The sequence below is a fragment of the Oncorhynchus mykiss genome, chromosome 5, assembly GCF_013265735.2.
Source record: "Oncorhynchus mykiss isolate Arlee chromosome 5, USDA_OmykA_1.1, whole genome shotgun sequence".
In the NCBI taxonomy this organism is placed as follows: domain Eukaryota; kingdom Metazoa; phylum Chordata; class Actinopteri; order Salmoniformes; family Salmonidae; genus Oncorhynchus; species Oncorhynchus mykiss.
In genome coordinates this window covers 43,511,098-43,533,799 of record NC_048569.1, presented here as the reverse complement: position 1 = coordinate 43,533,799, position 22,702 = coordinate 43,511,098, and the positions used below count along the sequence as shown (strand labels likewise).

The 22,702-nt window shown below is 43.7% G+C and overlaps 1 protein-coding gene across 4 annotated transcripts in view; it reads right to left on the bottom strand.

The window, feature by feature from the left end:
- Window positions 1-2,657: 2,657 nt before the first annotated feature.
- Window positions 2,658-22,702, bottom strand: part of LOC110523905 (adenomatous polyposis coli protein) — a 54,158-nt gene continuing 34,113 nt past the window's right edge. For 3 of the 4 annotated variants that reach the window (XM_021603038.2, XM_021603041.2, XM_021603040.2), the window contains exons 3-16: window positions 20,493-20,577; window positions 20,162-20,354; window positions 19,574-19,682; window positions 19,250-19,366; window positions 18,882-18,965; window positions 17,206-17,286; window positions 13,581-13,682; window positions 12,308-12,469; window positions 11,890-12,106; window positions 11,572-11,667; window positions 11,112-11,251; window positions 10,661-10,855; window positions 10,264-10,478; window positions 3,692-10,127 (exon numbers count right to left, since the gene is read on the bottom strand). In XM_021603038.2, the coding sequence (XP_021458713.2) occupies window positions 3,692-10,127; window positions 10,264-10,478; window positions 10,661-10,855; window positions 11,112-11,251; window positions 11,572-11,667; window positions 11,890-12,106; window positions 12,308-12,469; window positions 13,581-13,682; window positions 17,206-17,286; window positions 18,882-18,965; window positions 19,250-19,366; window positions 19,574-19,682; window positions 20,162-20,354; window positions 20,493-20,577 (8,232 nt within the window). Of the gene's footprint in view, window positions 10,128-10,263; window positions 10,479-10,660; window positions 10,856-11,111; window positions 11,252-11,571; window positions 11,668-11,889; window positions 12,107-12,307; window positions 12,470-13,580; window positions 13,683-17,205; window positions 17,287-18,881; window positions 18,966-19,249; window positions 19,367-19,573; window positions 19,683-20,161; window positions 20,355-20,492; window positions 20,578-22,702 lie in introns of all 4 variants that reach the window. The other variant, XM_021603037.2, reaches the window with a different exon arrangement.

Here is a 22,702-nt window from a genome sequence, read left to right as displayed (position 1 = left end):
TTAAAATCTGATGTTAAACCTTAACCACACGGCTAATATTATGCCTAACCTTAATTTAAGACCAAAAAGCAAATTGTTTTATTTTATCTTTACGATATTTTGACTTTGTGGCTGTGGTAAATAGTGGAAACTCAACAGACAGGAAACTTTTGACAATTTCGCTTTAATAAAAAAAAAAAACGTGATCAGATGGCATGCCGTTTTTGATGAGAGATTATGGAATCTTTATGGAAAGATTATGGATATACCGACAAAAACACGTCTCTCCACCCTAACTATTTGCTGTCAACAACGCGGCATGACTGGCTGTCTAGCTCCAGCCTGTCCTTTCTTTGGATTGGTGTATACATCTCATTATGAGGTGACGTCAACCGCTGGTATTCAATGGGATGCTTCGTTACTAGACTCAACATGATTATGCAGACGACTACTGTATAAAGTGTTTTTTTGCAAAGTTACCTGGATGTCACTTGTCCTACTTATATCAGTATACTCAACTTAAGCATTACGAAACGTCTATTCGATCAAATAAGACATTCATTTTTTTGTTGACCAAATTCGACACTGACCACACAAAAACTGGGAGAAACGAAAAATGCCACCTGCTGGAGGGACACAAATTTTCCTCTGATTTGGAAATCCTCTTCCTCTCTGCTTTAAATCGCTGCAGTACTTCTTACCAACAGCAATCACCTACCTGTATTGTGGAAGGCACTATGTCAACCAATCGTAAGGGTGTTTTTGGTTGACCCACACGAACGCGACTGAATAGAAACAGGAAGCAAGTGTGCCGCGATTCTACAGCTACAAGGGTTACACATGAAAGTGATGAGACTTCTCCCACCAATTAATTGTACATGTTTTCAGTTTGTTAGTGTGTGATATCGGGTATAAAAAAGTTTGACACTTATGATCGGATGAAGGTTATTGTAACACACATACAACTATCACGAAATGTTTATGTATTGGTGTTATGAATAAATGCCTATAGTTATATCCCCTTTGCTTGTATATCAAATCATAGCTGCAATACGAATACTTGTGTTCATAATCATTCACTGGAACAAAGAGATCTTCTGTTAAATCTGACAATTAATCTTGGTTGTACTGTCGTCTCAAATAAAACTGAAGGACATATCAAGAATGTTTCAAGGACAACTTTTTTCCATCTACATAACATTGCAAAAATCTGAAACTTTGTCCAAAAATGATGCATAAAAATGAATCCATGCTTTTGTCACTTCTAGGTTAGACTACTGCAATGCTCTGCTTCCCGACTACCTGGATAAAGCACTAAATAAACTTCAGTTAGTGCTAAACACGACTGCTAAAACCTTGACTAGAACCCCAAAAATGTATCATATTACTCCAGTGCTAGCCTCTCTACACTGGCTTCCTGTTAAGGCAAGGGCAGATTTCAAGGTTTTACCGCTAACCTACTAAGCATTACATGGGCTTGCTTCTACCCATCTTTCCGATTTGGTCCTGCGTACGCTAGTCACAAGACGCAGGCCTCCTAACTGTCCCTAGAATTTCTAAGGAAACAGCTGGAGGCAGGGCTTTCTCCTATAAAGCTCAATTTTTATGGAATGGTCTTTCTAACCATGTGAGACGCAGACTCGATCTCAACCTTTAAGTTCTCTTTAGTAGGTCCTATGATTGAGTGTAGTCTGGCCCAGGAGTGTGAAGGTGAACGGAAAGGCACTGGAGCAACGAACCGCCCTTGCTGTCTCTGCCTGGCCGGTTCCCCTCTCTCCACTGGGATTCTCTGCCTCTAACCCTATTACAGGGGCTCCTTGGGTTGTGCCGTGGCGGAGATCTTTGTGGGCTATACTCTGCCTTGTCTCAGAATGGTAAGTTGGTGGTTGAAGATATCCCTTTAGTGGTGTGGGGTCTGTGCTTTGGCAGAGTGGGTGGTGTTATATCCTGCCTGTTTGGCCCTGTCCGGGGGTATTGTCGGATGGAGCCACAGTGTCTCCCGACCCCTCCTGTCTCAGCCTCCAGTATTTATGCTGCAGTAGTGTGTCAGGGGGCTAGGTCAGTGTTATATCTGGAGTATTTCTTCCTGTCTTATCCGGTGTCCTGTGTGAATTTAAGTATGCTCTAATTCTCTCGGAGGACCTGAGCCCTAGGACCATGCCTCAGGGCAACCCGGCCTGATGACTCCTTGCTGTCCCCAGTCCACCTGGCCGTGCTGCTGCTCCAGTTTCAACAGACTTGTTCACCGGACGGCTATGAAAATCCAACTGAAATTTAATCCTGAGGTGCTGACCTGTTGCACCCTCGACAACCACTGATTATTTTTCGACCCTGCCGAACATTTGAACATCTCGGCCATGTTCTGTTATAATCTCCACCCGGCCCAGCCAGAAGAGGATTGGCCACCCCTCATAGCCTGGTTCCGCTCTAGGTTTCTTTCTGGGGAGTGTTTCCTCACCACTGTGCTTCTACACCTCCATTGCTTGCTGTTTGGGGTTTTAGGCTGGGTTTCTGTACAGCTTTGAGATAGCTGATGTAAGGGCGTTATAAATAAATTTGATTTGACTGGAAGCAGAGCTTAAATTCCATTCACTACCAAAATATCTTCAAGATTGATACTAAATTATCAAAGCTTGATACACACAACCCTTCCACTGTTCAGTAACACTGGACACTAGTTTTGCACCAAAAATGTTAACGTTTATTATTTTGATTTACAATTTGTAAGTGTAATTTTTTCCTTTGAATATACAACCACTACTTTATTGCATGAGAAAATAAAACACAAACAGTCATTCACACAGTGTCATTTTATGTGCTTTAGCATTACAGTGATTACAGGGGAAGTAAAATGAGCTTTAAAAATTATATACCAACACCAAAAACCTACAGTAATAATTTATTTTGTTCAAAGTGTTCATTCAGTCCTTCTGAGAAAAAACCATCCAACTCACCTGATAACAGTTAAACAGCAGAGCAATGTATCTATCTACTCTTATATAATCTATTTTCCAATGTAAATATTTTCTCAATCGAAAAGGTGTCAAGGGTAACTTGCAGATAATCCCTTTACTTTCAGAGCACACAAAGATAGTGTAAAATGTTACACTACAGCTACCAACACATGTGACCACATACATGTTAATCTTTACTTCAGGAACCAAACCATCAGGTCATGCAAGGAAGGGAAGTTTATAATACATTTGCAGTAGTAAAAGTGAGAATTAATTTTCTTTGACTGAAACTTAGGTTTAATAAAAAATAAATGGAGTAGCATTAAAGTCCATCTTTAAGTGATTTAACAACCCAAATAGGCAACTTTAAGTGATTATCTTTGTCAAGTCAGACAAGATTCAGGATCTTTACAGGGGTTTAAATTAAATACATACATAATTAAAATCTGTACAGTACAAATTCACATACATTATCCTTCAGAGGTCTCCCTCTCTCTCGTTCTCTGATAACCAAGTGTCCCAGCCACATTCCTACCAGCAAAGAAACACGAGCCCAGCAATTAGGCTAGGCATCAACTACAATAACCCTCTAGTATCTCACTATTATTTACATGTTCGTTTTTTTACACCAAAAGTTGATGAATCCATGATCTTTGCTTGGTGTTTGAATAATTCTTTACAACAGAGGTCACTAGGTATGCTCAAGACATTTCCCCTAGATCGTGGTTGTGTGTTTGTGTAGTCTAGCCTCAAGGGACTTAAACTGAGGTTACAATGTAGGACCCACTTTCTCCTGCACTTTCTCCTTTAGATTCTCTCTTTTTTGCACTGTTGGTGACGCTGACAGGCGTGGGTATCTGTGAGGGTCGTGGTGGTGTGGCACTGTCAGCACTGCTCTTCCTGGGGCTAGGAGTGTAATTGAAAGGGCTGACCCTGGCAGCCACAGCACCACTAGGTGAGCTGTGTTTGCTAGAGTTGGAGGAGCTAAAAGGGGTGCGTTCAGCAACAGGCAGTTCATGGGCCTCTGGGATGATGCTCTGAGCAGGCTTGAGGTCTGGCCCTTTCTTATCAAGACTCTCACTGCTCCTAAACAAGTTTAAATTAGTCTCTGGACCTAGCCTACGAGCATTTACACTTTCATTTTTGGACTGTTTGGGATGAGTTTCACTTGACAAGAGATCAACAGAGGGCATTTTGACTAGAACACTGTCGATTACTGGAGGTGTGTTTGCTGTTGGAGATTTTACAGACCTCGGACTGTTGATGGGACAGTCCTCAATCCTCACCCACACATCCTCAGTCTTGGACACTGCAGGGCTCATTTGGTGCCCCATGGCCATGGTGTTAGAGTCTATGGAGGAAGAATCGTGGCCTTCTGACTGAGATATTTCACTGTCCTTCATCTTCCTCCATGTTCCTTTTAAAGGGTTTCCATCTTTACCGTGTGGGGACCTTTGGGCTGGACTCAGTGGCTGTCGTTCATCCTCACTTTTGCCCTTTTCACTTGACTCAGAGGAGGCAGAGAGGATGGACGAGGAGCTGCCAGTTCTCTTCCAGGTGCCAACCCTTGGAAGAGAGGAGGAGTGTTTGCTTTTCTCCCTCTTCCATGTCCCTGTCCTGTTAAGATTAGGGAGTCTGGAGGGGCTTTCTGAATGGGATCTGGAGATGTCGTGTTTCCCTCCCCTTTCAGGTTTCCCATCCTCATTTTCTGAAGAGTTTTGACTCTGAGGGGACTTTTTCCAGTTGCTTCCCTGATTTCCTTGATAGGGCAGAGTCAACGACATATCTGGCAAAGACGGGCTTGACACAGGCGTTTGAGACTGGCTGGTAGAGGAGGGGGACAGAGACTCAAACGAGGCAGACTCTTCCAATTTCCTCTTCAGTGTTGGACTAGGGGCCTCTTTGATGAACGTTGACTGGCGAACTAGGGCAGGTTTCTCCGACCGGTCTGACTCACTTCCACTTGACTTTGTGGATGTCATCCTGGACAAATCTTGCTTCTTAGATATGCCAGTAACTCCACACTGATTCAGGCTCTTTGAGGCAGATTCACTCCTAGGGATTCCGCTAGTGCTTCTAGTCAAGCCAGTCTGCTTGGGTGGCGTTTGCTGACCCATCTGTCTTCCAGGGGAGGTGTAGGACATCCTGCCAGAACCAGAAGACTTGGTTGACGATGTGCTTGGAGAAGCAGTGCGAGGCAGTTGGGATAATTTGTTTGAGGAGCCCAGACCATTTCTTCCAGGTGACACAGAGGAGCGACCAGGTGACTGCATGGGTCTGGTGGTCAAGGACTGCTGAGCTGGCCTGGATGGTGTGGAGTCTCTGGATCCAGATCGTGATGAAGCTTTACTTGATCCCGATTGAGATCCAGGCTGATCCCTGGCGGGACTAGGGTCAGATTTAGCAGGTGGTTTAATGCTTCTGTTTGAATTACTGGAGCTCTGCCCTTGGGTAGGGGGAATTTTTGAGACTGAGGCTGGACCGCGGGCTGGAGGCTTCTTTTGGACTGGGCTAGTGCTTGGAGAACTGCTTCTAACACCAGGGACATGGATCATTGTCCTACCACGAGAGATTGGAACAGTAGGGGCCGTCTGCCTCTGCTGTAATGAGGCTGGGGTCTCAGTGATTGCACGTGGTTTTCCTGTTATGAGACTTTTGTAGACTTTCTTGCCCCCTTTAAGAGCTTTTGCTGCCTCCTCTTCCTTTTCTTTTTTTTTTGCTTCTAAAGTGCTCTTTTCACCAGGTTTTAATATCCGTGGGCGTCCTTTGTCAGATGCAGATTTATTATCCTCTGAATTTAAGGGTAAATGAAAGGGAGACCCAATGGATATTCCAGATTTGAGGGAGAGGATTGAGTCAGAGTCAGATGAGCCTTGTCTAGAGAGGCTAGCAGCTGCCTGGTGCAAACTACTGACGATGGAATTGGCACCCTCTTGGATGGCCTTCCAATCAAAGGACTCAGAGTCTGGCGATAAGGCTTGTTCTGAAACTGGACTATGTGTATCAGTGAGATCTAATGTGAGTTCTGGCTCCTCAGCTAAAATGCCATCCATACCTCTCTCCTCAATGGCATCTCCTTGGTCATTCCCCTCTTTATTTCTCGCTGTCTGTTTCTTCTTTTTTGGCATGGCTGAACTGATGCACTCTTGTAGAAGGTCATCTTCTGAGTCAATGCTTAGTGAGCTGAGTGAACTGTTTCTTGAAAAACACACAGGGGTGTCTTCAACATGAAAGGCTTTTGGTGCATAACCGGAGGCTTGGGGTCTTGTAGGAGCTTCCACCTGAGTTACATCCTCCTCTTCTTCTTCTTCTTTTGGCTGGAGGTCTTTGTTGTTGTTCTCTTGGTCAATGTCACTTAAAGAGCTGAGAGATGAGTTTCTAGAGAAACACATCGGTGTGTCTTCAATGGAAAACTTCTGCTTCTCATCTGGCACTGGCCCCATGTTTTCTTTGGATGCTTGTGGAAATATTGCCTGCTTCTGTTGCTGAGGTTTTGTTGGAGCAGTCTGTGGTAGATTTGCCCTGTTTGCTCTTAACGATGGCTTTCCACAGTCTTTTGTTGAAGCTTTTCTCTGGTCTTTGTCTTTTCTGAGTTCTGCCTTTTCCTTGGCGAGGTTAGGTTCGTCATCCTCAAAGTCCAATGAACTCAGTGAATCATTGCGTGAGAAGCAATAGGGTGTACCCTCTATTGGTGTGTAATGCTGTGGCGAGTCAAAAGCAAACCCTGGCCGTGGCCTCTCCGCATTTGGTGGCTTATCTGTGAAATCTCTGGATGCCGTTTTTGTCTGTTGCATTTTGGTTTCTTTGTTTTTATCAGGGTATGAAGAAAAGTTGAATGGAGGCTGGGGTTTCTTAATCATCCTAGCTCTGTACTCACTACTCTGTGGCATTGGTTTAACAGGGGAAGTGGGCTTCTTTTCAACCTCCTGCTGGACTAGGCTAACAGGAGAAGCTGACGGGTGCAGTGGTTGATCAAACATTTTCTGTACTCTAAAGGATTTGTGGATTTTACCTTTCGGCATGGCTGAACTGATACACTCTGCTAAAATATCATCCCCTTCATTTTCCGTCCCGGCAGCTTGTATGGAGGAAGAAGTAACACCAACATCTATTTCCTCTGTACATTTACCTTCTGGAATAGTGTCCCTTCTTTGACTGGATGATATTTCTGCACGAGGAGGAGCACGGCTTTCAGCATTGGCCAGCTCATTAGGGGGTGAATCAATGGTTAGGTCGCTGAGAGATGTGGCTGTTGAGAAATTGATAGGGGTTCCCTCTACACAGTAAATCCTAGGCATGTCCTCTCCATGGGCAAAGTTCACGGTCTTCTGTTGTCCTCTGGTTTGTGAAGGGTGTAATTTGTACACAGGAAGTTGGCTTGGTTTACGGGCAGTAGGTGGTGGTATTCTAGAAGTAGTGTTGGAAGGGGATTGCTTTTTGAGTTTTCTTGATGACTTTGTTGGCATGGCTGAGTTTATGCAAGCCTCCAGTATTTCTATATCGTCATCATCTGAATCGTCCAGAATGTCTTTTTCCATCTCACGCTTCCCTTGGCTTGGGAGTTCTGTAGTGTCATCATTCTCATGCTCAGCCTCAATTCCCTGGTCGTCTTCATGAACAGGAGGCATGATCTTGAGCTCATCTTTCTGAATGTAAGGTTCATCTAAGCTTAAAGCACTGAGGCTGGATGCGCAAGAGAATCCTTCTGGGGTACTCTCTGTTGCAAAGTGTAGGAGGGTGTCATTATCCGGAAGCACCTGGACTTTCTGGACAGCAGCGTGTACAGCAGCATGTCTTGGAGCCATATCCGCCCTCGGAGGCGGCGGAGGTGGCACCTTTTTGTGTTTCATTGGGGGTGGATGTTGATTTTGTGGGGGTGGTGGTGGTGTTTTGCTTCGGCTCGGAGGCATGGTCTGACCAGGGCTGTCGGGCAGATCGCTTGGACTAATGATTCCACTGGGCATACCGCTACACAATTCACTCTGTATAGAGCTAGCGATGGAATGGCTCTCAAAGCTGTCGAGAGAGCTTACAGATGTGCATCTGCTGAACATGAGGGGTGTCTCCTGCACATACTGTTCTGGGGGGCTTTTGGGGGTCTGGGCGCCACTTTTGGATGGGGATTTGGCACCAGATGAAAACTCAACAGCTTTGTGATGTCTGGATCCATCTCCATGAACTTGACTATTTCTTAGAGGCTTCATTCGGACATACTGCACAGACGACTGGCTCTCAGTTCTGCGTTGTTCTTGTGTGTGACCGCCAGTGGACTCTTTCTCAGAGATGGGAAGAGTTGGGTAGTTACTAGTAGCATTTACATTCCTCTTGCAGCCCTCCATTCCGTCCTCCTCTGAGGACAAGGATGACAGAGAGCTACCCCTTGAGAAACAGATGGGTGTGTCCTCAACACAGTACGTCTGTAGTGTCTCTTGATTGACGGTAGGGGGTTTGGATATTGTGTTCTTCTGGCCTGGCCGAGTTGGCCCTGATCTCATTTGAGCCGAGGAGGGATGTAGCTGCATTTGTCTTCCTGCATTCTTTATGGATGACACGGATGATGTGGAACCATCTTGGCTCAGATTGTCTTTCACTGAACTCTGAGTGGAGGATGACTTTGAATGACTAAACATGGATTTTTGGGAGGAGGAGTCTGAGTATTTCAGACTGTAATCAATGGGTTCTCCGTGATGTTCCTCGTTGTACTTCATGCTGTAATTGGTCGGCTGGTCATCTTGTTGTTCTTCCTCTGAGTATCGCTCACTATAATTGGTTGGTTTGTCATCACTGTAATCATCCACAGACTGGCACATAGTCTGGTTATTCATCTTTTTGTTAATTCCTTGAGTGGAGCCAGCATTGCTTTGAGCTTGTTGATTGGCGTTCCTTGATCTGAATCCCTGTGGCATTTCGGTTTGCACGAACCTGGGCTTGTACTTGAGTTTTTCCTCGCCCTCACTGTTGCCCTCTGTGTACATGGGGTAGCCTGGGCTTTGAGATCGCACAGACCTCTGATCTGTCCGTTTCATCTCCTCCTTCATGTGCTTAGGCCTCACCCACCTTTCATTTTGGCTTGGACTTTGCCGACCAGAGTTCAGCTGCTCATCAGAATACTTCAGGCTGTAATTGATGGGTGTGTCAACTTCTCCATCATCATCTTCCATGTGGTTTGCATTGTGGATCTTGTGAGCGAGGTCTGCAGGATATTTTCTATAGACGCAACACTTCCCCTCATCATCCTCAGAGTAAGAGTCCACAGATGGCTTCATCTGGCCTCTTTTACCATAGCCGTCAGTGCTGTTTACACTGTTGAGACTGTCGTTTGACGCCCTGTATTCTAACTTGGGCATTGGACAAGGTCTGCCCGAGTGATCGGGCTTAGTGTAGGGGTATACATTTGAATGACCATGTGCTGCAGTGTTACGGTGAGGGTCTTGATTGGGGCTCTCTGGTGACCGATCATCCAGACCAGTCAGCAAGTGAATGCTTTTCACCTCCTCCATCACCATGGCGATCTGAGCAGCTGTTGTGGCAGGCATCTGCATTCTCTTAGAGTCATGATCTGGGGGGAAACCCCCGGGTCCACCCCTCGGTCTGTCTCTGTCCTGGCTTCGATCCCTCTCAGCCCTAACACTGTCTATGTTTCCCCTTGGGTTCTCTCTGGGTGACGGGCTCGACAGAACTGGTGTGTTCACGTAAGGGGGGCGCACAGGCACACTGTTGGGGCTAAACCCGTCCGATCTAGAAACACCATCGTAATCACTGTAGACATTCTGCTTGTGCCTGCTTGGTTTACCCCTGTGGGACGCCTTGGGGCTTAAATTGTCAATGTTGTCAAATGTCTCAGAGAGGTGCTGAGAGTCCAGTTCCTCGATCAAGGCTTTCTGTTTCCTGACGTGAAGAGAGGGCAGGCTGGATCCAGGCGACATGATGTTGGCGTCCTTGTATTTGGCGGGCCTGTTGGCCATGAGGTTCCTCAGTGCTGCGGCGCTGCCCATGGCGATCATCTTGTGCTTGGAGTGGATGAGGTTCTTCAGCATGCTCACAGCACCCATGTCCCACAAGGCCTCCTGGTCCTTTGCGTTGCGGGCAGAGAGGTTCCACAGCGTGCCGCACGCGTTGCTCACAATAGTCAGGCTGTGAGACTTCAGGTGCTGCAGGAGTGTCTGAAGACAGTTGTTCTCTCTCAGGATTTGCCTACAGACAGAAACATATGGTCTTGTAAGCTTTCAAGTGTAAAAATTACTACAGGGGATACAGTAAAATATCAAATAATTTGAATATTTAACAGCATAATACTACAGTTAATCACTTTTGATTTTAGAAAACACACCTGTGATCTTCATTTGTAGCAATGAGACTAGACACGTTGCGTAAGATGCCTCCTCCACTTTCAATGATGGCAAGGGTGTTGGTTTGGCTTCGGTACGTCAGAGTGCTAACCAGGAAGGCCAAAGCCCCCTCAACAGCACAGATGTCAGCTTTGTTCTCAGTGCAGTGAGCTGACAGGTTCCACAGGGCACTGAGGACACTCTTCAGAGTAGACTCCTATAAAAAAGGAAAGAGGACAAACTATTAGCCAGTGAATACATCTTTAGGCAAATATCTTGATCAAATTCCTATTGGACATTTCATTCAAATATTTATACATTATGTGCTCCTAATTATATATTCGTACCAAAGTAACCAAGGTGACCTGTAATTGAAAGTGTATTCATGATGCGTCTCACCTTCTGTACCTCCAAGGCACACTCCATCAGAGCCCTGACGCTGCCCACCTCGCGGAGGGTCTTCTTACTGTTCACATCCGCACGCCAGGACAGGTTCCTCAACACACTAGCAATCACCTGCTGTAGATCCTCACTCTCAGACTTCAGCTGAGCCACCATGGCCCTCATGCATCCCTTCATGGAACACAGTGTTGCCTGAGGATTGAAGATACAGAAAGATGCTTATTATTAAGTTGAAGTCATACTTTTTAGAACAAGATTATCATTGAATACACTTACTCTCAGGTGTAAGCACACATGTGGGAAGGTTTCCCAGACTCCGATTGAGCCTACTCCTAAACTAAAAAGCATGTTCAATGGAGATTAAACTTCTTTTTTTTTTTTACTCTAGGAATTCCACACACAATCAATCTATATCTGACATTAGGCTACATAGTCTGAATAAGCTCACCTTATTGGCAACATCCCCAAAGGTGAGGTTGGTGAGGGCCATGCCAGCGTATCTCCTCAGAGTGACGCTGTAGTGGTCGCTGGTGAGGCCATATATTTCACAGTCCACTTGGAGCAGCTCCCCTATAGCCTGCAGGCCCCCTGGGAACACACAGCACAGCAGGAGAAATGCCAATCAATAAATTTAATTATTCTGCCCCATGAATGTTCTACTATATAATGTCCTTAATTAAGGACATTGCAGAAGATCCTACATATTTACAGTGATGATTACATCAATTATTTCTCTAACATAATAAGTAGCTCTGTTCTGTTATGGTTGCTTGGTGATGATAATGGTATGAAATATAAAATCCATCAAATGTGTTATCTTTAAAGATAACTGCCTGGAAAGCAGTGGAGGTGATTACCCTGGTTAATTATTCGAAGTAAAAAATAAAGTACATTTGATGAATGCTTACCGAGCTCATTCATAGCATGCCTGTGCTCTTCGTCAAAGGACAGCTTCATAAGAACACACACCGCTGGGCAGATCTGATGCTCCACGGGAGAGGGCACTGGGGTTCACACAAACACACCATTTGGTAACAAAAATCCATTACCCATCCAAATGTCCATTCACTAACCAAATTGACACAGTTCATCTCTACGACACAATATTTTATTTCATATTATATTTAATTGAAATTATTCTTGTGAGGTCAGCAATACATACACCAACACATCAAGACTAGATACACAAAAACAATACAACACAGTAAAAACAGAGTAAGCCTCACTGGGGTTCTTGTCCTGGTCCACTCCTCTCTCATGGCTTTCCTGCCACTCCCAGCAGGTCTCACAGTAGACCCTGATCTGCTCCAGGAGGTGCAGCACTCTGATCTCCCTGCGACCCCTCTTATCATCAGGCTGGGAGTGGATAATGTTATGAAGGGCGGCGCTGGCTCTCGCCCGGGCCTCCTTGCTTCCCCGTGAGTTCCCCAGCAGCACAGAGTCCTTGAATTGAATAGAATCAAATGTTATTTGGGGTAAAAAAAATATATATATAATACATACATCGACAAGATATTTGATCCCAGAGGATTTCACGCGAAAGCATGAATTTACACATATTTCCAGTGATCCTTCATGGTAAAACAAATAACTATTGATAAAAATCAAAGTTATCTATAAAAAAAAAAGTGTAACATTTCAAACCTTGTCGTTGCCGTGGAGGAGCTGGATGAGTAAGGGAAGGCAGCCAGACTGACGCATGGCGATGCAGCTGTCCTGAGAGCTGGACATGGCAAGCAGAGTGCGAGACATGTCATCTTTATCGTGGGTCCCCAGCATTGAAAGAAGGGAATATACCATCTCCACCTGTAGGACAAGAAGGCCGACCATGAGAATAACTATATTGTAGAAGACACACTGATAATTTATAGGTCAAAACAAGTTATTCATATCGAAATTGATAACATTATACCCCTTGGGATGCAATCTAATTTATGGGGACTACTTCTGTTAAAATAAATGTAAAACTTTTATGCAGCGCAGCAGGAGATGGTTTTATGAAATTGCTAAACTACACTGAAAAAAATATAAATGCAACATGTAAAGTGTTGGTCCCATGTTTTATGAGCTGAAACAAAAGACCCCAGAAATATTCCATGTGCACAAAAAGCTTATTTCGCTAAAATTCTGTGCACACATTTGTTTACATCCCTGTTAAGAGAGATCATTTATCCTTTGCCAAGATAATCCATCCAGTTGACAGGTGTGGCTTATCAAGAAGCTGATTAAACAGCATGGTCATTACACAGATGCACCTTGAGCTGGGAACAAAAGGCCACTAAAATGTGCAGTTGTGTCACAACACAATGCCACAGATGTCTCAAGTTTTGAGGGAGCGTACAATTGGCATGCTACCTTACGGAATGTCCACCAGAACTGTTGCCAAATAATTTAAATGTTCATTTCTCTACCATAATCGTTTGAGAATTTGGGAGTACGTCCAACTAGCCTCACAACCGCAGACCACACGTTGTGTGCGTGAAATTTTGCGAATTGTGAATGTGAACAAAGTGCCCCATGGTGGCGGTAGGGTTATGGTATGGGCAGGCATAAGCTACAGACAACGAACACAACTGCAATTTACAGATGGCAATTTCAATGCACAAATATACCATGAGATCCTGAGGCCCATTGTGAGACCCATTTTTTTAAGGTAACTGGGACCAACAGACGCATATTTGTATTCCAAGTCATGTGATACCCATAGAATAGGGCCTAATGAACTTATTTCAATTGACCGATTTACTCATGTGAAATTGTTGCATGTTGCGTTTATATTTTTGTTCAGTACAGATAACATTTCACAATTCCGGTTTGGACATGCAGGCAGATCTCATGTGGTTAATTGTTAACGGGGGCTGTTTCATAGTAACAGTAGAACTATATCAACCTGAGGTGTATTAGAATCTCTGGTTACCTTGGTGCCCAGGTGACTGGTCAGTCGGCGGGGCACAGAGTAACTACCCACACCCAAATTTATTTCACTGGCAGAATCGTGATCCAGGCGACTGCTTGAACCCTAAAAGAAATTAAAACATTTTATCAAGAGATCATCAAGAGAACATCCCTGGTCATCCCTACTACCTCTGATCTGGAGGACTCACTAAACACAAATGCTTTGTTTGTAAATGTTACAAATGCAAGGAGGCTTGTTGAGCAATTAAACTGAACTTCTTTACTTCAGATCAATGTGTTAACTCGTACAAAACTCACTCGTCCAATCCTCACACCTCCGTTCATGCACAACGTGCCTTATACATTCTCAAAGCAACAGTATTAAATACTCAACTGAGCTACGACACCATATTACCGAACCCAACTGTAAATTATGAGTGTTGGAGTGTGCCCCTGGCTATCCGTCAAAAACATTGTGCCATATGGTTTGCTTAACATAGGGAATTTGAAGTTGTTTATACTTTTACATTTGATACCCAAGTACATCTTGATGCTAAGAATTGATAGTAATCAAGAGTAAACTGACTGAACTCAACCCCCCCTATGCTCTCCAAATGGACGTTAGCCGTGAGGGCTGATGCCCATGCATTGACTTCTGTTCCCTACTAGTCAGGGGATGCTATTCACGATTCCCAAGCAAGAAACGGCGCAGTGTGTTACGTGGCTAGATTGACAAAAAACAGACTCCATGGGATCGAATGACGGACTTTTGCACAGATGGGGCTCTGCACTCTAGTTATGAATGTGTCTCCCTCTGCATTGTATGATACACCCACTGGGCTATAATGGATACACAGAGAGCAACTGGCTGCAAAAGAGCTGAGCGCAAAACTCAGAAACGCAGCAGGTAACATCGATTGTAAACTACATCACGCACGCCTGTTCGCAAAACTACGTGGAGATACGAGATCAGAGCATGTCAATGTTCTATTTCACACCGAGGCAAAGTGGTTATTGAGGGGAGTGATAAAGATTTTTTTTTAATTGTGAGAGGAACTGTTGTCATTCACAATGGCCTTTGTTGAATTTCTGTGTAATGAAAAAAAAAACAAGAGGTGTCTCCTTACCTATGTAACAGACATATTTGGGAAACTGAACAAACTAAAAGCAAGCATGCAGGGGAAATTCAAAACAATTCAACAGATGAGTGACCAAATCAGCGAAATCCAGTCGACTGTGATCCTAGCTCAGTTGACATGCCAGTAAGTGAAATCCAACAGCTGATCGAACTGTCATGTGACTGAATGCCGCAGACAACGCTTTCATGGTTCACTATTTGGGTTTATTGGCGGGAACCCGGTTACCGAGATTTATTGCCCAAAACCACTCCATTTTCTGGGGATAAATAAATGTGAGAAACCAGTCAATTATAACACATTATTTATACACACAGCATGAAGTTAACTGTTAAATTATATGTGATGTCTAAATATGGATTCTCTATGTCCTTCACTCTGGTCACAGTACGATGAATCATCGACGCTCAGGGTGGTGACCGACAACCCATTTCAGTATTTCAGGACCCATCATGGTAACTTTTTTATTTATTTATTGGTGACATTTAGACCCACATTTGCAGAAGCATAGCCTATGCTACAGTAATATAAAGAGTGAATGCATGTTTAAACAAGTATTTTTTCCCATATATAGACACACCCTATGTGTTTTAATAAAATCAACTATATGCATTGAGCTTGTATGACGCTTACTGTTTGATGAAATAAAACAAATGACTCAAGAGTGAGCCAGAGATCTAGAGGAAGAAAAGAAAAACCTTGACCTAACCATTCTCCTCCCACTGGCTTTTTTTTTTGAGGAGTCGGCAACCTTGTGGAATGCCAATTTATCTCACCATTTATACCAATCTGTGTGCCAGTTATGGTTTTCATGTGCACATGTGTGGAACAGTTTCATTTAATTTATAATAACGTCTTCATATCGCAAAATCATTGTCACGTGGTTAATCAAAATTCAGACAAGAACGGTAAGACTGGAATTATAATACATTGAATGCATTAACAGAAATTAGCATAACCAAACAAACTAACGGTTAATGTACTACTGGTGATACAGTATGTGTGGAAGTGATATAGCCTACACTAACAATCCAAATCAAACAATTCACACAATGACGTTATGAAACAATGCACAAATTGAGGAGAGCACATCCCTGGAGAGAGAAGTGCATTGTGCATCTGGGCACCGCATGGTCAATCTGACGTCTGCATTGGCCATGCAGCATTAACGGCGATACGGCATCTGCAGAAGTCAGGGCATACATACTTCTTGCACTTTGCAGAGCAGTGCAGCGCTGTTGTGAAGGAAGTGGTCAAGGAAGTCAGTTTGTGTTTATACAGGATGTACCATCCCCATCTACCGTCAACCAATAATGTCAATGCGGAGCTTTACAGAGTCCTCCGCATTGTTACAACATTTGGGAGGCACATGGAGCTCGATTTCGCCTCTGCATGCCTCCTGAGGCTCTGCAATTGTGTCACCCCCTCAATCATGGACACTTATTGACAGTTGTGGCTGCTTTGCGTGATATATTGTTGTCTCTACCTTCTTGCCCTTTGTGCTGTTGTCTGTGCCCAAAAATGTTTGTACCCTGTTTTGTGCTGCTACCATGTTGTGCTGCCGCCATGTTGTGTTGCTACCATGATGTGTTGTCATGTGTTGCTGCCATGCTATGATGTCGTCTTAGGTCTCTATGTAGTGTTGTGTTCCCTCTTGTCGTGATGTGTGTTTTGTCCTATATTTTTGTTTATTTGTATTTTTAATCCCAGCAGGAGGCCTTTGGCCTTTTGGTAGGCCATCATTGTAAATAAGAATTTGATCTTAACTGACTTGCCTAGTTAAATAAAGGTTAAATACATTTTTAAAATATGGATCCCCACCACATAATCGGATCAAACATAAATTGCCTTTAAGTCTAGGCCTCCGCAATGGATTAGTTCACGGAGATGGGCATGTTTTGCTATTGCGCAACAACAGCCTCTAGACCAAACAATCGACCAGTTGACTAATTGGGGTCAGCCCTAGTTAGCTGAGAATACAATCAGAAATAGTGTTAGAATGTTTCGCAATTGACTGCCATTGCCCCGAAGAAAAAGGTAAACATTGGCTGTTAATTACATCTAAAAAATGCTTGGGAGTCACAAGAATTTTCATGTATCCAAATGGGCTCGTGGGCCAAAAAGGTTTGGGAACCCCTGAAGTAACGCTTTAACCTCAAGCCTCAGCGATACAACCTACTCTGAAGTAAGACACAAATCATTAGAAATAACAGGAAAGTCGAGGCTCTAAGCACAGCCAAAAAGGCAGCTCACGTTTGCTCAGCTGAACTTCCCTAACCAACATTGCCAGTCAGGCTAATGGTGGAAGAGATTTTCAGGAGCATAATAGGAGTAAAATAATCAAATGAATCCATCAAACATTAACCACAAATCCTGCAAGCAATCTGTGTTTGAGATTGACTACCTTGCAGTTGGACTGTACAGGATCAGTCTACAAATCTCCTTGTATCCCATAAAACAATGCTGATTATTTTCGATCAGGTATGAATGGAAGGTAAAAGATTGTCTTACCTGAGAACACCCAGCACTTGGCCCCCCACTGTCCCCTGAAGCCTGGGGTCCTTCACTCTGGCCAGCCTGGTCGTGCTTGCTCTGTGGGTGGGAAAGAAAGACAGATTGAAGGGTCAGACCTCAAGAGGAGAGGAGCAAACCATTAATGTAGCAGGCTAAATGAGGGATGAGAGGAACTAGTCAACAGAGAGAGGATACAGAATCCGTCACCTGGAAGGACAGAAGAAGAGGCAAAGTCAGTTCAAAGTGGAAATAGAAATCAGTCACCATAGGGCAGGCGGAGAGGGAAAGGAAGGAACGGGAGTGAGAGAGCGTGCAAGACAGTAGGAGAGGGAGTGAGAGAAAGATTGAGAGAGCAAGAAAAATTGAGTGGGGGAGAGCATTCAGTCACTAAGCTAGCTAGAACAGCTGCAGGAGCATCAGGCTTCCTCATCCCTGACCTACAAACTGTCTCTCAGTCTGCAGGATTAGTCAAAGAGGGGGAGTGAAATTAAATGTGTCCAATGAGATTAATCCACTCATGAAGAGAGGGGACACATGAGAGCCAGCACACATGCAGGCTGAGGGACTAGTATACACACACCAACTACACAAACAATTACCAACAGACATAAATGCACACACTGCATGGGCCACCAAATAAACACATGAAGGCATGAGTGCATCGGCTTGCATTCATTCATGCAGACACAGACCAAGACTATGGCTTGCCTCCTTGGCTGTGCATCCAACGTGAGCAGAAGGTAGGTCACTGGTTGACTGACTGACTGCACACATGCTCAGTCACTAGGTCAGCTAATGTGTCCAGTGCTGCAAACTTCAAATGAAAATAGCTCTTTTTCATATTTAACACAGGGAGAGAGAACAAGAGAAAGCCTATGGTTGATTTCACCCCCCAGAATCAGAGTCTGAAGTGAGATAAAAATGGAATACTGGATGGAACTCCACATTCTAGAGTGGCTTCCAGCATTGTAGTGTTCTTAGGAGCCACAGTAAATAAATGCTGCTCTTGTTTAGGAGATCACGGCAAAATGATTGGATGAAAGGACAGCGTGTTCAATATAGATTAACAGACACGGATCAGTAACGAAGCATTATTGTACACTAGTCTATGTCTATGAGTTGTTTCTCTGTAATGCAGGGATGTAGGCCATAGGCTAAACACTACAGAACTCATTGCATAGGGAAGCGGGTCGCTATCACCAGTACAACATGGAGGATTAAATAGATATCAGCAAATGAGATGGCTGACTCCGATATGGTATGACACTCAGATGTAAGCAGCTTTTGGTTCTTTACATGACTAAAAGCTGAACAAACTGTAACCACAGCATGTATGCAGAGATGGAGATGTCCACACAGGCCAGGCAGTAGCCAGAATACAGAGAAAGTGCTGCCAGAAACAACAGGGGACAGAATATCTCATGGTAAATAGATTTAGGGCTGGGTTTACCAAACCCAGATTATGCATGTCCTTGACTAAAACATCCTTTCAATGATTTTTTCCCCCCCAGGACTAAACCTAATCTTGTTCCAAGAATCTGGCCCTAAATGTAATTACCGAGATATTATGTCCCTCTCGTTTCTGGCGACACCTTCTCTGGTTGTAGAACATGTCCTCCACGCATGTTCTTGTCATTCTAGTATATTAGGTCTGAGGCTGGTATAGGACGTACCTCTGGTTCTGCAGACTGGGACTGTAAGTGCTGTCGGAGCTTCAGCATGTCCTTCTCAATCTGCTGAATGCGAGCCACCCTCACCTGAAGTACAGCAGGACATTTAGAGGACGTGATCACTCAGAGAGGATGAAATATTTCAATGATGTAACACTGACTGAATAAAAGCATATGTAGAGGCAGAGACAAATGTTCTTGCGTTAAGTCCATTTACTAATGTCCAGCCCCCACCCATCTACATCATCTTATCCCACTTACTGTCTGACCATTCTTTTTTTTCCTGTGTGCGCGTTTGTATCCTCACTGACTCAACCCATATTCTGCCCTTTCTGTACCTGTATCCATTCATCTCATCCCTCTCTCCTCACCTGTGCCCTCTTCTCCATATCCTGGCAGGTTCCCAGCTGTTCCTCCATGGCGGCTCTGATTTGCCTCGCCTCATACTCCAGTTGCCTACGGGTCATATCAGTCTGCAGGGAGAATTGCTGCGAAAGAGAACAGGAACAACAAAACAACCATCAGTCATGTGATGAAATGGAGTGACTTCTAATATCTAATGCAGAGAGGAGACCAATTGACCATCGCCTTCATCAGATTACCATCTTCATCAGATTATACATACAATTTCTGCATCGCTTTTGACAAGAGTACCCCAACACACTAATAATGCTGGACGACAAATAAACACTTACATTCTCAGTCAGTGGCAGGCTGTCGATCCTCTTGGTGAGGTTCTGCAGCTGTGCGTAATACCAGTCTTTCTCCTTCTCCTCTTTTTCCAGCTCCGCCATCAGTAAAGACCTGACATGACAGAGACAAGCACACCTATTGACATCCAAGATACAAAACACTGACAGAAATCAGAGCGATTTAAACACCAAATTAAAGACCTAATTCAAAGATACATATACAGCATTGAAATACTAGAATAAAACAGGGAGGGTGTCCTGAATAAGAGTAAAGTAAAAATGCATCCTGTCTGTGACTAATGCCGGGAATACACTATGCAACCTAACAGCCCTCAGGCTGCACCATTGTAATGTGATTTGGCTGGGAGAGGGGCAAACCACTCACCAATGAATATTGTTGCAGTAAATCACAGTGTATAGCCAAGAATGCATTACTTAACACGTATAAACAAATGAGAAAATACATCATATGCAAGTGGAAGGAATCAGTTCGAACCTGAGCGAGACATTCTGTGAATATATCACTGTTCCAGTAAAATCAGTATATGAACAAATATTGCAATTTGTTATAATACAAGCATAGAAGCTCACCTCTCCTTCTCTAGCTCTTCCAGGTAGCCAGCACTGTCTCGGCCCCCATTGGACACCCCCCTCTTGGGGAAGGAGCCCATATGGCTAGGACTGGGGCTGCTGTCCCCTGACCGCCCAGAGCCTGAGCCCTGCATGGAGGGCAGCTTAGGTCTTAGCTTCACCCCTGGGTAACTGTTAGGATCCAGGCTAATTTCTACAGGAGGAAGGAACATAAAATGTAGGTTATTTAATGGAAGCTTTGCGTTTCAGTGAGCTAATTCTGCCACCTCGTGTGTGCAACAATCGTCCTACATAAGCCTACAATTGGTCTGGCTCGGGCTAAGAAGCTTACTCTTCAGTCTTTCTAGGAGATGGATTTGTTCAGATGAATCGGTAGTCTCTTCTTCAATGCTTCCCTGTAGGTGTTTCAGCACCTCCTGAAACAAAGAAAAAACAAAAATGGGTTTTAATGTATTGTCCGTAAACACACAATCAAAGAGCAAAGAAAAACATCTTGTAGGCTTATATGACCGCTCTCTAGGTGATATGTACACACATCTTTCCAAAGCAGGAAAGAACAGCAATGTTCTTTAAGTTCAGGAACACACATTTGCTTAAGGGGGATGGGGGAAGAGTCAACATCATTTCACACGTGAAAAACATCAAATCAAAACCAACCTGACACACTGCAGTGCAAAATATTATTTTTGGTTCAACCCCCACCATCTCATTCCAGAGATAAGGAGTCGATGGTTTGTGATCCTGCCTGAAGGACAGGGTGGAAGAGAGGAGAAAAAGGTCCATTTGCTAGCTTTGAAGTGCCATCAAATAGCCCCACCCCCCCTCTTTGTCCCTCTCTTTTCCTCTAAAACAGCCCTGAAGTCCTACAGACTGGCTCCAGTTAGTTTTTTTAATCTAAGCCTTTTTCATCTCACCCAAGCTGTGGAGTGAGGTGAACAGCCATTGATCGCATTGTTAGAAGTCACTCTTCTCCAGCCAGTGTGTCAATTAGATGTTGCCCAGCTGAACGCGAATGGACCTTTGGTAGCCAACATCCCGATCAGGTTCACAGAGCGACGCATCTAATGTAGTCAGGGCTTTGAGGGAGAGCTTTCCTCTTTGGAGGAAGAAAAGTGCAACAGTAGCATCAACGAGCGGGGTACTTCATAGCAAAGTGGACGCTATTCAGAAACAAAAAGGACTCTTCTTGGATAAGATCTAATGAATTGGTCAGGTGCATTTCTTAGATAGCATGTTTAATGGATCACAGACAGTAGAACCACATTGTAGACCGAACCCTCTGTCGCCACTCCTAGAAGGCATGCCACTAATGGATTTATAAGAAATAAGCCATTGATGCCATAGTGGCGTTGACCTGAAGGGAGGATGCTTCTCTTTTGACTGATAGGTCTCAGTGTACTCTGTAGTCAACATTTTCTGCCATCCTGTAGGTCACTTTGAGCACTGTTTTTTTCCCCCCCCTATGGACATCATCTCCTTTCATTTCAGATACGGGCCCTGCATGGTTGTGCGTCTCAGTCTCTAGTCTTATTAGATTACAGGCCAACAAACATACAGTAGCCGACAAGAAATATATTGTTTGCCGTAGGCCTATATCCACAAATAAAAAGCTTTTTCTAAAGAACGTAGCCTAAACCCTAGCCTAAAACAGCATACTTAGTACTTAAAGCACCATTAAACCTCTTAAGGATTGGACCCTTTTCAATTTGTGCCTTTGTAGCTCAGGACCTGAAGCAAATATATGCATATTCTTGATACCATTTGAAAGGAAACACTGACGTTTATGGAAATGTGAAATTAATGTATGAAAATAAAAATTTAAAATAACGCATTTCAATCCCCCAATCCCAGGAATGTCATACATGATGGATCATTAGCGTATACACCAACTTTCATACATCTAGATTAGAGGTCGACCGATTAATCGGAATGGACGATTAATTAGGGCCGATTTCAAGTTTTCATAACGGAAATCTGTGTTTTGGACACCGATTAGGCCGATATATATATATATTTTTTAAATTGCACCTTTATTTAAAATATCAATGCCTTTCTTTAAAATCAATACTCAAGTATATATTTTTAAACCTGCATATTTAGTTAATATTGCCTGCTAACATGAGTTTCTTATAATTAGGGAAATTGTGTCACTTCTCTTGCGTTCCGTGCAACAGTCAGGGTATATGCAGCAGTTTGGGCCACCTGGCTCATTGCGAACTGTGTGAAGTCCATTTATTTCTAACAAAGACCGTAATTAATTTGCCAGTATTGTACATAATTATGAGATAATATTGAAGGTTGTACAATGTAACAGCAATATTTAGACTTAGGGATGCCACCTAGATAAAATACGGAACGGTTCCATATTTCACTGAAATAATACATTTTTAGTTTTCGAAATGATAGTTTCTGGATTCGACCATATTAATGTGTGTTATTATGTTGTTATATTTAAGTATTTAAGTCTATGATTTGATAGAGCAGTCTGACTGGGCGATGGTAGGCAGCAGCAGCCTCGTACGCATTCAAACAGCACTTTAC